The sequence below is a fragment of the Ictidomys tridecemlineatus genome, chromosome 10 (assembly GCF_052094955.1).
Source record: "Ictidomys tridecemlineatus isolate mIctTri1 chromosome 10, mIctTri1.hap1, whole genome shotgun sequence".
NCBI classification, from domain to species: domain Eukaryota; kingdom Metazoa; phylum Chordata; class Mammalia; order Rodentia; family Sciuridae; genus Ictidomys; species Ictidomys tridecemlineatus.
The window spans coordinates 53,051,942-53,067,424 of NC_135486.1; the positions used below are offsets into that span (position 1 = coordinate 53,051,942).

General features: G+C 36.0%; 2 protein-coding genes across 2 annotated transcripts in view; one reads left to right on the forward strand and one right to left on the reverse strand.

The window, feature by feature from the left end:
- LOC101957045 (kinesin-like protein KIF28P) overlaps positions 1 to 2,878 on the forward strand; it is a 73,421-nt gene extending 70,543 nt beyond the window's left edge. Inside the window, exon 23 of the mRNA XM_078024679.1 lies at positions 2,146 to 2,878. Within this exon, the coding sequence (XP_077880805.1) occupies positions 2,146 to 2,301 (156 nt within the window). The 3' untranslated portion in view covers positions 2,302 to 2,878. The remainder of the gene's footprint in view (positions 1 to 2,145) is intronic.
- Positions 2,879 to 4,413: 1,535 nt separating this feature from the next.
- Sccpdh (saccharopine dehydrogenase (putative)) overlaps positions 4,414 to 15,483 on the reverse strand; it is a 32,391-nt gene continuing 21,321 nt past the window's right edge. Inside the window, exons 7-12 of the mRNA XM_005326557.5 lie at positions 15,267 to 15,384; positions 14,157 to 14,276; positions 14,005 to 14,061; positions 8,283 to 8,394; positions 6,170 to 6,251; positions 4,414 to 5,058 (exon numbers count right to left, since the gene is read on the reverse strand). Of these exons, the coding sequence (XP_005326614.1) occupies positions 4,953 to 5,058; positions 6,170 to 6,251; positions 8,283 to 8,394; positions 14,005 to 14,061; positions 14,157 to 14,276; positions 15,267 to 15,384 (595 nt within the window). The 3' untranslated portion in view covers positions 4,414 to 4,952. The remainder of the gene's footprint in view (positions 5,059 to 6,169; positions 6,252 to 8,282; positions 8,395 to 14,004; positions 14,062 to 14,156; positions 14,277 to 15,266; positions 15,385 to 15,483) is intronic.

Consider the following 15,483-nt stretch of genomic DNA (forward strand, 5'->3'; position numbering starts at 1 on the left):
GAAGTAAGCCCTAATTCTTTCAGGCAGAGATTCTGAGTATGGTCCCCTAACTAGCAGCTTCAGTATCACCAGGAATCTTGTTAAAAATGCAGATTCCAGGGCTGGAACTATAGCTCAGTGGTAGAGTGCCCGCCTTGCATGTGTGAGGAACTGGGTTAGATCCTCAGCACCACATAAAAATAAAGATATTGTGTCCAACTACAACTAAACAATATATATACATAAACAATTTTTTTTTAAAAAAATGCAGATTCTGGTAGCTACCCCAGACCTACTGAATCAGAATCTCTGAGAGTAGGCCTAATGATGTTTGAACACCCTGCCCCAGTGATTTTGCCTTAAACTACAGTTTGAGAACCTACTGCAATAAGTCATTTGATAGATGTAAGAAATTAATTCTTATCCATCTAAAGAGGCACCAGTTATATAACCTTTTTGAAAGAATTGAGAGTTGGGCCGGGATTATAGCTCAGTGGCAGAGCACTTGCTTAGTATGTGTGAGGCCCTGGGTTCGATCCCCAGCACCACATAAAATAATTAAACAAAATAAAGCATTGTGTCCATTTACAACTAAAAAGAATATTAAAAAAAAAAAAGAATGGAGAGTTACTCAAATGATTTTCTGTTCTGTGGTTCAGACGAGGGCTCAGCTATGAAAGGTTACAGGAAACCTTGCATATGTGTACTGGCTCCTCTTAACAGCATCTTCCATAATAGCACCAAACCAGACACATCCCTAATGTATACTCACAGAAAATGGGAAAATTATGGCACCACCTATTCTGCGGAAAATGTGCTGTGAAAATAAATCATAGCCACATATAACAAGGATGAATATCAACCACCAATAAGTAATGGATACCTTCAAGTCACAAAGATAACATCCAGCATGATTTCATAAATGTCTAAAGACAAGTAAAACATACTATTTAGGGATGCATTCTACGTGATGAAAGTGTTCAGAAAGGCAAGAAAATGATAAACGATTATCACAAAGATCAGGCTATGGATTGTTTCTGAGGGAAGGGAAGTAAGTGTGAGAGGACTAAAGCAGGCCCTTGCTCGAGAAGGTGTGCTCACTGTGACTTGATGTGCACACACATTTTGGGTCCTCTTTTGTCTGCAAACCTCCCAATAAAAAATAAAGAAAAACTGGTTAGATGAAAGATGTTATTCACAAATTTAAAAGTAAGCCTCAGCCTGAGAGAAACAACTTGTATTACAATTTGAATTTTGAAATATTTGTATAGTTTTTACCAGTTGAGCACCCTGAATCTGAAAAGTCAAAATCTGAAATGCTTCATAATCCAAATTTCTTGAGTATTAATCCTTATTTGTTTATTTATTTATTAGGGATTAAACCCGGAGATGCTTTACCACTGAGCTACATCCCCTCGCCCTTTTAAATTTTATTTTAGTCAGTCTCAAAATGAGTTGCTGAGGCTGGATTTGAACTTGAAATACTCCTGGTTCGGTCTCCCAAGTTGCTGGGATTACAGGCCTGTGCCACCATGCTGGCTAAGCCATATTTACCAAGCATTAGTACTCAGAATACTTAAACAATTACTTTTAAAATAAGACAAAGACAATATGGAATACTCATTGGGAAAAATGGGCAAATCTGAACAGGTATTTCACTAATCAGTAAAATAAAAAGTAAGAGAAAATGCTGTATTACAGACTGCCCCCTGTGCATTTCCATGCTCAGTAAGTCCCAATCCCATCTCCTCCATCATTTGTCACTGGTATTTTAGCTCACAGCCAATCTGGAATCCCATTTCAGTAGTACCTGCTTCTATGGAATGGGGAATACATCAGCAAATCCCTACAAGTGGGAGAACCCTCATGCCCATGACTTCCTTTGCAAAACCTCAGAACTTCCATAGTATTAATATATAGCATTCCAATCTGAAATGTTGGGATTGTCTCATCAGTGTTCCCTATTGGCAGTAACTACAGGGCCATTCAGGTAGTCTTCTCCAAATCAGTTGCTCCCAGTAACTTACTGCCTCTGGAAGCCACTTGCAAATGCAGTTTTCCGGGCCAAAGGGAGAAACTGCTGGGCACCCCAATGAGATGCATACTTTTTTTATTCTAATAATATGAAGTCTACTATCATTTTTTTTCCTTTCACTTATTCTTTAGGAAGATGATCAAATGCTTCGACCATTTGTATACCAACAATCACAGATGTTAAAGGATCTGGGGGATCTGCTTGAATCCAGCTTATGGAAACTGAAAAATGACGTTTCTCTTATAGTGAAAAAGAAGAGAGAATATTTATTATATACTAAACAGTGAGGATACAACAACTGAAAACTGCAAACATTAAACTTTAGTGGTAAAGATCATTTGTGTAGCTAATGGGTTTAAGGTAACCTGTGTATTTCCCACTTAACTTACTCTACCATTTTAAAGAAAGACTTCTTTCAATCAGACGTTTTTTGGTACTTGGGATTGAACCCAGGGGCACTTAACTACAGGACCATATCCTTACTCTTTTTAATTTTTTATTTTGAGAAAAGATCTAAGTTACTTAAGGCCTCTTTAAGTTGCTGAGGCTGACTTTGAACTTGTGATCTTCCTGTCTAAGCCTTCCGAGATGCTGAAAATATATAGGCATGCTCCACCATACTCAGCAACTGGAGTTTAAATAATGTAAAAATGAACTCATATGCAGAAAGGAGGTGAAATGGGAGATACCTGAGGTGAATGGTGATACTTACCAGTTACCATTCTGAGGTAATGGAAACTTCTAATAACAATAGTAGTGAGGATGGTGAGACTGAATAGTGCTTACCATTTGCCAGGCACTAATCTAAGTACTAAACATCTGTTAGCTCATTTAATTCTCAAAATAATTCTGTGAGTTAGGGTAGACAGTCCTACTGCCAAGAATTTGTCTCCTTTTCTTGGTGGGAATGTAAATTGGTATTCCCATTTTTGAAAACAGTATGGAGGTTCCTCAGAAAACTAAAAAAGAATTACCATATGATCCATCAATTCTACTACTGGCTATGTATCCCAAAGAACTGAAGTCAGTGTGTTGAAGAGCTAGCTATCTGCAAGTCCATGTTCCCCCCCATCTTCAAAATATTTTTTTAGTTGTAGTTGGACACAATACCTTTATTCTTTTATTTATTTATTTTTATGTGGTGCTGAGGATCAAACACAGTGCCTCATACATGCTAGGCGGGCACTCTACCACTGAGCCACAACCCCAGCCCTGCATGCCCATGTTTAATGCAGCATTATTCATTATAGTAAGAATATGGAAAGAACTGAAATGTTCATCTACCTACTGATGGAGTTTTAAAATGTGTTACAGATACACAAAGGAATACTATTCACCCTTAAAGAAATGGGAAATTCTGTCATTTGTGACAACATGGATGAACCTAGGACATTATGTTAAGTGGAATTAGCCAGACATAAACAGATAAAATATGATCTCCTAGGCAGAATATAAAACAACAACAACAACAAAAAAAAAAAACCCAAAACTGATAGAAGTAAAGTAATATGGTAGCTACCAAAGGCTTAGGAGAAAAGGTGGGTAGAGAAAGGGGGATAGACACTGGTCAATGGGTACAAAGTTTGTTAGAATTAAGTCTGACTGTTCTATCCCACAGCAAACCAACTATTGTTAATAGTAATGTGTGTTTTTTCTTCAAATGTTCTTACCACAAAGAAATGATAACTATTTCAGCTGATAGATATGCTAATTACTGATTTGATGATTTCAGTGTATTATCATGTACCCATAAATATACATAATAGTCAATTAAAAACAACATAAAAATTTTAAAATAAAAATAAAAGAATCTCCCTTTTCAAGTTATATATCCTCCCTTCTTTTGTAAAGACAGCACAGAAGGGTCTCCTAACATGAATAATATTTCTATATATGTTATGCTTCTTAATTAAAAATAGAAATTCCATAAAGGGGTGGCTGTCTCCATTACATAATAAACAACATGAACTATGTATATGTTTATTATATGATTATTATTTTTTACTGTCTTTTTTTATTGGTGCATTATAATTACATATAATAGTGGAATTCATTATACCTGTTTACATATGCACATAACATAATTCGATCAATCTCATTCCCTAGTATTTTCCCTTCCCTTATGAGATTATTATAAAAAGAAAAATTCTTTGCTTTATTTTAGGGCTTCAATGTAAAACCTAGTTAACATACAAAAAGAAAACTAGAAGAAAGTTCTATTTAAATAGAGAAGATCAGTAGAAACTTACAAATTGTATTCTTAAAACTAATCACAAGTATAGACCCAGGGAAAGAAAGAAAAACTCAATTATTGGCAGTAAACAAGTCAGGCCATGTTAAGTAGCACATAGTTATCACTACACAAATAAACTGGCAGGTCCCAATGAAAAAAACCATCGTTCAATTGAAAATCCTTTATTATTCAACTTAGGTAAACAGTCCAAAATCAATGTAGATGGGTGAAAAACTATGCTAAAATAGAAAAAAAGTGCAGTTTAATTTAGCAAAAGCTCACACAATATGCAGAGAAACTCACTGGAGGGTGAGATTCCATTCAACACCATGGCAAGCAAGGCAGCAGTTACTGCCCTGGCTGAAAGCCAACCCCAGCAATCCTCACTAGAATGCAGTTAGCAACACAGACAAGGACACTTCCTCCACCATCTGACCTGCCAGCACATTCATAAAATTTACCAAGAACATTTCAATGAAAAAATTAGTCAAATATTAGTTTTCTCTCACAAGCAAGAAAATCATAAATCAGCTGAGATTTGAAAGTTAGAGTAAGCTAGTACAATTTCCTGCCTTTAATGTGTAGGTATTTAGATTTGACAATCTTTTCCATATACAGTCAGATAGGTTTATAGAAGAATTTCAAATATCAAATACAGAAGCTGTTAATCATGCATTTTATGACTTCAGCTAATTCTTCAAATGTTTAGACTTCAGAGCTGCTAATGACACTAAATTCAATACCATGTTGTCCGAGTCTGTCGATCAATTTTGTTTTGGAGAAAGCTGCCCCAGGTGTGAAGACACCGCCCCTGTAAAACAATAATAAGAGAAAACAGTGCACACAGCTGCTTTCCAGCCCTCTGCTCTGTAGGACTAGGTAGCCAACTATTACACAACTCCTAAAAACTGAGCATTCTCCATTCTATCCTGGCTACTTTTGATTTCATTCCTAAAATCAGCAGACTAAGCAAATAGCTATTATTCAAGAGAAACTAGTGTCACAGACAATCCTGTGGAGACAGGTTCAGTTTCTGTTCACTGTTTCAGTGCTACCTGAGTGCTCATGGAGCATATGGCAAAGCTTTATCAACCTGAGTAACTGCTGCTATTTGTAAAGATGTCTTCAGACCCAAGAGGATTAAATACAGATCTTAATGGAATAAATTTAAATAGTCAATTATTATTAAAATATATTAAAATATAAACAAAACTTAAACTAGATAAAGAAGAAGTTTCTTTAAATATAATGACTAACATTTACAAAGTACCACATATTTTCAAAGGTAACACAGTATTTGAAAAAATTAAGTTTCTATATACAATATATATATAGTATATATATAATATTAAGTAATATACTATATACAATACATATAATAAAAATCAAACCTAATAATTTAATATTGTTTTAGGTTATACCTGATTTACCTCTTAGCTGTAGGTCTATGTTCATTTGTAAAGTTAGCCTAATTGAAGATAAAAGCTAAATGCTCCAGTAAGACAGTACATTTGATAACCATCAGCCAGGATCCAGGACTCAATTCACACACCTGGCATCAGTCAGGGCTCCTGCAACCTGCCAGCTTGGTATTGCTCAACACTGATGAGAAGTTCCTGTTTACACTATTTAACAAGAGGGACCTTTTCTGAGTGGCTAACTCTGGATTTGGGCTCTTTTTATAAGAAACCAAAGCCAACTTACATGGCTCTCACACTTTTCAATCTCCTCTCATTTACCTCTGCAGTTATTCCCAAGATTGGTAAGAAACTGTCCTTTTATTTTAATTAACCTATATCTTTGGATCAAAGGAACTGTAAATGCTTATGTGTAGACCCAAAGCCTGAATATCGAAGCAAAATTATTTAAAATACAACACATATTAAAAAGATATCTTCTAACTAGAAGAAAACCAAACTTACGCCTTAGGAAGATCAGAGACATCGTTTAGAAGAGTCATGGCTGCCTGAACCATGGCTATGGGGGTAGTCACATAGCCAGCCTCTGCAGAAAAGGTTGATCAAGGGGAAAAAAAAGTGTTCATGAAGTCTGCATTAAACAACACCCAAATATCAAAAGGTAGATTTTCTATCTAACTCTAGGTATACAGATTTTTTTTGAAAAGATACTCTAAACACTTATAACAAAAATAACAACTTTACTGTACAGGTTGGGGATCCCTTATTCAAAATGCTTGGGACTTTTGTGTTTTAGACTTTATAGTTTTTCAGATTTTAGAATATTTGCTTATACATAATAAGCTATCTTGGAGACGGGACCATGTACAACCACAAAATATAAATATAACCTGAAGGTAATTTTAAACAATATTTTTAGCATACCTGCATTTTGATCACAACCCATCACATGAAGTCAGGTGTGGAATTTTCCACTTCTGGTGTCATGCTAGTACTCAAAAAGTTATGGATTTTGTATCATTTCAAATTTCAGATTTTCAGGTTAGGAAATTTCAACCTGTATTTATTTTTTATATTTTGGCAGTTCTGGGGATTGAACCCAGGAGTACTCTACCACTGAGCTATATTATCTATCCTTCAATTTTTTTTTGTTTGTTTTAGTTGGACACAATACCTTTATTTTAATGCAGTGCTGAGGATCGAACCCAAGGCCTCCCACATGCTAGATGAGTGTTCTACCGCTGAGCCACAACCCCAGCCCTACCCTTCAATTTTTTAAATTTTGAGACAAGGTCTTACTCAGTTGTTGAGACTGGCCTCAAACCTGTAACCCTCCTGCCTCAGCCTCCTGAGTAACTGGGATTACAGGCTCAATCTATCTTATTAAACATATTAAATGTTACAAAGTATATGTATTTATTGCTTTAAATCTACTAACTCAATTTTCACAACAGTGATATTATTTTTGTGTGTTTGTCTGTGTGTGTGTGTGTGATGCTGGGGATTAAACCCAAGGCCTCACCCATGCCAGGCAAATGCTCTACCACTGGTATTAGTACTATTTTTATCCCTATTTTACAGATTAAGAAATTGAGGCTTGGTCACTTAACCTTTTCCAAACTCACAAAGTTAGGCAATGGCTAAGCCACAAACACACCCAGGCAGCTAGTTCACTCTAGTCCATTACAATATACTGCTTCTTGATAATCATTGAAATCATGATTCTAGGTTGTTGTTGTTGTTTTAATATTTGTTTTTAGTTGTAGGTAGACACAATAACCTTTATTTTATTTTTATGTAGTGCTGAGGATTGAACCCAGTGCCTCATGCATGCTAGGCAAGTGCTCTACCACTGAGATACAACCCCAGTCCTGCTCGGTTGTTTTTTATTCATTCTATTAATATATCAAACTGATACCCATCTGCATTCACATACTTCACTAACAAAAGTCCTCTAAAATTTATAGTAAAAGTTTTTTGGGGAGAAATAGATCCTAACCCTCCTTGGAAAAATGCACGTTTTCCAGACAATATCTGGGTGTTCAAAGACTCCCAAAACACCTGGGATCACAGATTTGGCTCATGTTAGACTGCTTAAGCATGAGGTTAAAACAAGTAAAAATGAAGTAGCACCTTTTCTTGTTATTAATTTAAATTTTCTATTCTGAATTATTAAATGGTAATGAGAAAAAAACAGAGGGAAGGATGCACTAATAAAATTGGCTTATACTAATACTTTCAATCCTTCCATTGACAGAATAATTTTAAATTATTTAAATATTTTGTGCAAACAACTAAGCTTTAAATAAAGAAAAGATAAGCTGGGTGCGGTGGTATCTATAATCCCAGTGGCTTGAGAGGCTGAAGCAGAAGGATCGCAAGTTCAAAGCCAGCCTCAGCAAAGGTGAGGTGCTAAGCAACTCAGTGAGACCCTGTCTCTAGATAAAACAGAAAATAGGGCCAGGGATGTGGGTCAGTGGTTGAGTACCCCTGAGTTCAATCCCCAGTACCCAAAAAGAAAATTAAGAAAGAAAGAATAGATTGTAATGACATATCACTTTATAGAATATATCACAATGTAAAACTCTCAAGCATTCTTAAGTCATATGTGAAATACCTGGTCCTTTCACCTGAGTACAAATTCTGATATTTGGTTTGAGCTTATCAGTAGAAAGGCCTTGTTTGTATCCTTGACCAAAGAATGTCAATGTAAATGATGAGCCATCCATCTGCAAGAGAAAGCAAAAGGTTCATTTAATAAATATGTCATTTCCTTCTGGAACACATAAACTTATTTCTACTTCATGTGATAAATAGATAAAAAAATCAATATTTTGTCTATCACAACATCTTGTTATCATTTAAGCATGGGAAAATGTGAATTCTTTGAAGTTATAAGTTTTGGTGACTGTTGTGAAGTGGAGTGGGAGAGATGATGAGTAATAGGGATGAGATGAAGATGATTCTTAGGTTATAGCTTAAAGAATGAGTGCACCGGGCTGGGGATGTGGCTCAAGTGGTAGCGCGCTCGCCTGGCATGCGTGCGGCCCGGGTTCGATCCTCAGCACCACATACCAACAAAGATGTTGTGTCCGCCGAGAACTAAAAAATAAATATTAAAAATTTTCTCTCTCTCTCTCTCTCTCTCTCTCTCACTCACTCACTCTTTCTTAAAAAAAAAAAAATGAGTGCACCATCAACATAGGCAGTTTAAGAGGAAAAGCTAGAAGAGGCCTGGGGAACAGACATACAATTACATCACTCACAGATATAAAAATTAAATTTAGAGCATTTATCCTATCATCTTTTATAATTACTAAATTTAGGAATAAGGTATCAAAGAATTCAGCCATAATCAAAATGATATTTATTAAATATCAATTTAAAGGTCAGATACTATATATATCAGGCCCTATGATATAAATCAACTATTTCTTTCCTGGAATTTACAATTAATTGAGGAAAAAGATTGATAAGCAAATTTTTTAAATATATGTTTTTTAGTTGTCAACGGACCTTTATTTGTTTATTTATATGTGGTCTGAGAATCAAACCCATGCTCACACATGCCAAGCAAATGCTCTACCACTGAGCCACAACCCCAGCACTTAAGCAAATTTAATAACAATATGAGACATGAACGAATAAATGAAGGAAAAACTCAAAGCTGGGCATTATTAAATTTCCTGTGGCTGAGGGCAGAGTTTTAAAATGTATGCACACACATATTTTAATAGAAGTTTATTAAACAAAAAGTAAGGTACATTCCAGAATGGAGCAACCATTAAAGATAAGAAGGGATGCAGTAGCATGGTATATCTAGAATCTACAATTCAAGAGGTACAGACAAGGTCAGATATACAATGCACACTTGTCCCCTCCCCTGCTATGGCATATGTGCTGTGATCATAACCCTCTTACAGGCTAGGCACACATTCAGCTTTAGAACAATTTTCAACATAGTCTTTGAGCTAGTACTCCAATTAATCAGAGGTGGATAAAAAAAAATAAAACTGATCTGCCATCTAGAACTAGATCGTAATGTGTCTAGGGTGGCCTCACACCTCTGGAGATGGACTTCCTATGAGTCATGCTCTAGGGGTATGTATCAAAATTATTCAACCTGACTAGGAGCATATCTCTACAGCAGTGATTATCTACCTTGGCAGCACATTAGCATAACTGGGAAGCTTTTAAAAACTCCAGTGACCAGACTACATTCCAGACCATGAACCAGAATCTCTGATCATCATTTTTGTTCTTTCCCAGAGTTGGGAACCACTGCTTTATATTTTCAGGCCACAGTCTAGATCTACTAAATCAGAATGTGAATCAGGGCATATGTATTTTGGGGGGAAAAAAATCCCAAAACATCCTTGGGTGACTCTGACAAATAGAATCCCAGTAAAGAATCACTGCAAAAGTAGTTAGGGAAGTGTTTTTGTTTCTTGGGTTTTTTTTTTTAAGTCAATAACAAGAAACAAAATAAATAAATTAGATAAAAAAGGCAATGACAGAGTCAGATTTTCTGTCTTAGAAAGACCTCTTAGATGGTCATGAAAAGATGGATTAGAAAGAAACTACAGAAGGCTATGAAACATCAGTCCAGAAATAAAGGCCTGTACTATCCAAAGAATGAGAATGCAACTCACAGAACAGGAGAAAATATTTGCAACCCAAATGTCTCAAAAGGGGCTCAGATCCAAAACAGACCAAGAATCCTAAAACTAAATAAACAACTATAAAATAATTTAAAAATGGGCAAAGGGACTTGAAGAGACATTTCTCTAAAGAAGATATACAAATGGTCTATAAACACATGAAAATATGGTCAACATCACTAATCATTAGAGAAAAACAAACGAAAACCACCATAAGACCCTCACCCATAAGACCTCACATCCATTACAATGGCTATTATCCAAAAAACATAAAAAAAAAAAAAAAGCAAATGTTGGTGAAGATGCGGAAAAATTGGAACCCTGTTATACTATTGGAAGTCACTATGAAAAAGAGTTTAGTGGTTCTTCAAAAAATTAAAAACAGAGGGCTGGGGTTGTGGCTCAGCAGTAGAGCGCTCACCTAGCATATATGAGGCCCTGGGTTCAATTCTCAGCACCACATACAAATAAATGAATAAAAGTATTGTGTCCAACTACAACTAAAAAATAAATATTTAAAAAATTAAAAATAGAATATATGATCTAGCAATTCCATTTCTGCATATATATGTAAAAGAAGAATGTAGACCAAAGCACTGAAAAGACCGCTGCACACCCATGTTCATAGCAGCATGATCCACAATAGTCAGGATCCACAATGTTGGAACAACCCAAGTATCTACTCACAGATGAACAGATCAACAAAATGTGGTATATACCTAAAATGGAATATTATTCAGCCTTTAAAAGGAAGGAGATTCTGGCATATGCTACAACACGGATGAACCCTGAGGACATGAAGCTAAGTGAAATAAGGCCAGACAAAAGACAAATACTTTGTCATTTCATTTATATAAGGTATCTACAGTCATCAAATCCATAGCAACAGCAAGTAAAATGGTGGTTGCCAGGGCTAGGGAGTGGGGTAATGGGAGATATTATCTAATGAGTACAATATTTCAGTGTTACCAGATAAAGATAGTTATAGATCTGGATGGTAATGATGGTTGCACAAAAATATGAAATGTACTAAATGTCACTGAACACTTGAAATATTTAAAATGGTAAATTTGTTTTGTATATTTTACCACAATTAAAAGAAAAAGACAGATAAAGCCTGATCCAAGTCAATTATGATTGGTTTAGAGAAAAATCTAGAATGCCTATATTTCTGGTTGGAAGATGATGGTGTCAGATGGAAAATATAGGAAAAAAGACAGTTTGGGGGAAAGTGCAGATTTGGGGTTGTTGAATTTGAAGTGCCCATGGGATATCTGCCTAGTAAAATAGATGGCTCTATCAATCTGTAAATATAAATGTGTGTGTTAAGAGCTCTGCTATCACTTAGAGTAAGTGAGAAGTGGGCCAAGGATGAAGCCCTGGAATGATCAATATTTAAGGGTATAAAGGAGATGAAGTAGGAGAAAGAGAAAGGAAACTTAATAGAACTATTACTCACAAGCCAGAGGAAGTAAGTATTCCAAGTATTTCAAAGAAGGACAATAATAATGTCAAAGATAACTGACATTACATAAGGACTAACAAGCACTCAATGCATTTAGCAGATATAAAGTCAAAGATGGGAGAAAGTAAGAATAGGAAAAGGGAGAATGAAATAGACCAAATTATGCTATGTATATATATGAGTACACCACTGTGAATTTCAGCTTTATGTATATCTATAAAGCACCAATGAAAACAATGATAAATAAATAGAAGAAAGACCAGAAGAGGAGAGGAAGGGGTAGAGCAGAAGGGAGGAGAGGTGGGAAAGAGGAAGTACTGGAGATAGAAATGGAGAAATTATATTCATTCATGTATGATTATGTCAAATGAACCCCACTATTATAACTACAATGCACCAATAAAAACATTTTTTAAGAAGTCAATGGTAATGTTAGAGGGAATAATGAAGGGTGAAGGAAAGGCCAGGGCTCGCTCTCAGGCTGAAAAAGACATTAGAATGTTTTCAGAATGAGAAGAAAGAACCTGTACAGAGGTAAGAGGTAGAATCTAGAGGAGAGAAAAGGAACAATCAAGTGATGTAGTCAGGAGGGAATCTGATCAAAAGTGGTAGTCATGGCTAAGACTCAGACTAGTTTGAATTTAGGATCCACTACATTCTAGTTGTGTGGACTTAGACAAATAACACCCTCTGTTTATTTCCTCAAGTATATATGTGATGATAATAATACCTCTGCCTCAATGGCTGCTGGAGGACTAAATAAGATATAGAGACTGTAGCCCAGTGGCTGCAGCACAATAAATGCTAATGTTGTTATGAGCATGGTGTATAGAAAAACACTTTTTCCAGAAAAAAATAAAGAAGGTGATGATGGGAACAATGATGACAGGTCTAAGGGCAGAATTCAAGAACACAAGAGATGCTCTCAGTTCTTTTAGGGAAGTAGAAATCAAGATAATGGACAGATAGAGAATAGGTTTGGGGTTGGGTAGATTTTTGAAAAAAGCCACTAATGAAAAGTAAAGGAATCAGTGACAAGTGATCTTAGAATTTCACTAGAGGATAAAATGAGAATTTGTGGGGGACCATCTGCTCAGTAGTGGAATTTCTCCCCAGAAGTGCCCTGTGTAAAGGAGATGCAGGATAAATGACCCATACCCTAACTCAGGGTTGGGATCTGTTACACTAATGGTAAAAAACCAGGCAGCTGTAGTGTTGAGGATATTGAACACAAGATAATTCACTTTATCTGCCTTGGGAATTCAGGGTATAGGGAAGACGAAGTGGAAACCTGAAGGCAAAGAAGAGATAAAAGAAAAATGGAGGAATAAAAATATTTCAGCGATCTATGAAGAAGGATAATACAAATTCTGGAGTCAGCTGACTGGGTTCTCATCCCAGCTGGCTATTTACTAGCAATAGGACCATGGGCAAGGTTCTCAACCTTATGTGCCTTAAGTTTCCTCATATGTAAAATGGACCTAATAATAATACCTATTTCCAAGGTGAGTATAAGATTAGGTGATCTATGCAAAGAATTTAAAAGAATATCTGAAACACAGTAAGTCCCCCACCAAGTCTACATATTGCTGTCTGCTATCACTGTAAATACAAAATAACATGACAACTTTATTTTTTTTTTTTTGCTGGGGTGCTGGGATTTGAGCTTCATGTGTGCTAGGTGCTATGGCTTGGATGTGAAGTGTCCCCAAAAGCTCAGTGTGAGACAATGCAAGAAAGTTCAGAGAAGAAATGATTGGGTTACGAAAGCCAAACCCAATCAGTGAATTAATCACCCAATGGGATTAATTAAGTGATAATTGAAGGCAGGTGGGGTGTGGCTGGAGAAGATGGGGCATTGGGGGTGTGGCTATAGGGTATATATTTTGTATCTGGAGAGTGGAGATCTCTCTTTGCTTTCTGATCATCATGTGAGCCACTTCTGCCATACTCTTCTGCCCTATTGCTCTGCCTCACCTTAAGCCCCGAGGAATGGAGCCAGCTGTCTATGGACTGAGACCTCTGAAACTGTGAGCCCTTAAATAAACTTTTCCTCCTCTACTGTTGTTCTGATTGGGTCTTTTTAGTCACAGCAGCAAAACAGCTGACTAAAACACTAGGCAAGTGCTCTACCATTGAGTTACATCCTCAGACCCAAAATAAAATAAAGAAAAATATTGTTTTGGAGACCTGGATACAAAAGAGAGATTTACCTGTTTTTGTGTTGGACCTTGTTTGGAAAAATAACCAAAGGAGAAGAGCCATGGGAACTAAAGGAAAAAGAAAAACAAACCATCAGTGATATTTTTTTTTTAAATTCATGAGAAACACTTTTAAAGATTTAATTTCATAAAATTTTACTTACTTTTATGAGAAGATGCCTTCCAATGCCAAACCTCACAAAAAATAAAAAGAAAAGTCCTGCAAACATCAGCTTAATAACAGAGGTGATGCCTCCCACAGTTATATAAGCAGCATATTGAACCTAGTTTGAGAGCAAAGTTAGAATGTTACCCCTACATTTTATACCAAGTACTGTAAGAATATTAGCTACTTTTCAAGTACTCTCCAGTCACAAATATGAACAAAGCAGTTTCCACTTTATCAGTGCATTAAGTTCTGAAAGCTTGTTCAGAAACCAGACACTGGGAACATTTTTTTTTTTTTCTCTCTGATACTAGAGATTGAGCACCTTCAGGGCCTCATACATGCTGGGGGTTGGGTAGATTTTTGAAAAAAGCCACTAATGAAAAATAAAAGAATCAGCAAGTGATGGTGTAATTCTACTAGGGGGTAAAATGTGAAATAGTGGTGCAAAGGAATCAGTGGCAAGTGATCCTTACTCACCTACCACTGAGATATACCCCCAGTCCTCAGTGCCTATTTTTAAAAGAAATTGATACAAATGGTAATTAGCAACCCCTACTTGAGCAAAAAAATCCACATATTCCATAATATATCTGGGTTTGGCAATGAAACATTCTAGAATGGAAACTCCACTTACAACTCCTATGAGAAAAATTTAACCTCCACTTTTTAACTTGAGATACAGTTTTCTCTTCAAGTCTCAGCATTGGGAACCATTACTTCCCTCACCAACAGGAGTATAAAGGTACTCCACAGGAAGCAAGGTAAGGAAAGGAAGGAGGTCCTAGAGACCTTCACAAGCCATCGTAGAATGTGATCTAGCAGCTGAGCAGGGACTGCTACATGTTTATGTCACCAGAATTTTCTGTTACATCATGTTACGTGATATTTAATAGGCTAGATTTGAATCATGGGGCATGGTTATAATTACCCCCATAAAATGCAAAATGCTCTACCCTTGCAATTCTGTATAGTTCTAGAAGCTGAAACAATGCTTTAATTAGTGCTCTCTTCTTTCTTTATAAATATAAAAACCTTCATTAAATAGATAGGGGAAATTCAACAAACATAGAATATTCTTATTAATAATTCAATCATATTTACTTACTGGTGATTCTTCTAAAACTTCATACAAGTAACGTTGAGTCCGCTTTACAACAGACATATCAGATCCCAAGAAAGGAATGGAATATGTGTTGAGTTCTCTACAATAAGAAACAGGCCACCTGCAAGGACAAACATACGAATATTTTGCATTTCCTCCAACTACAGTGACCACAAATTCATTGGGTAATTTTTTAAAAAATATTTTTAGTTGTTGATGA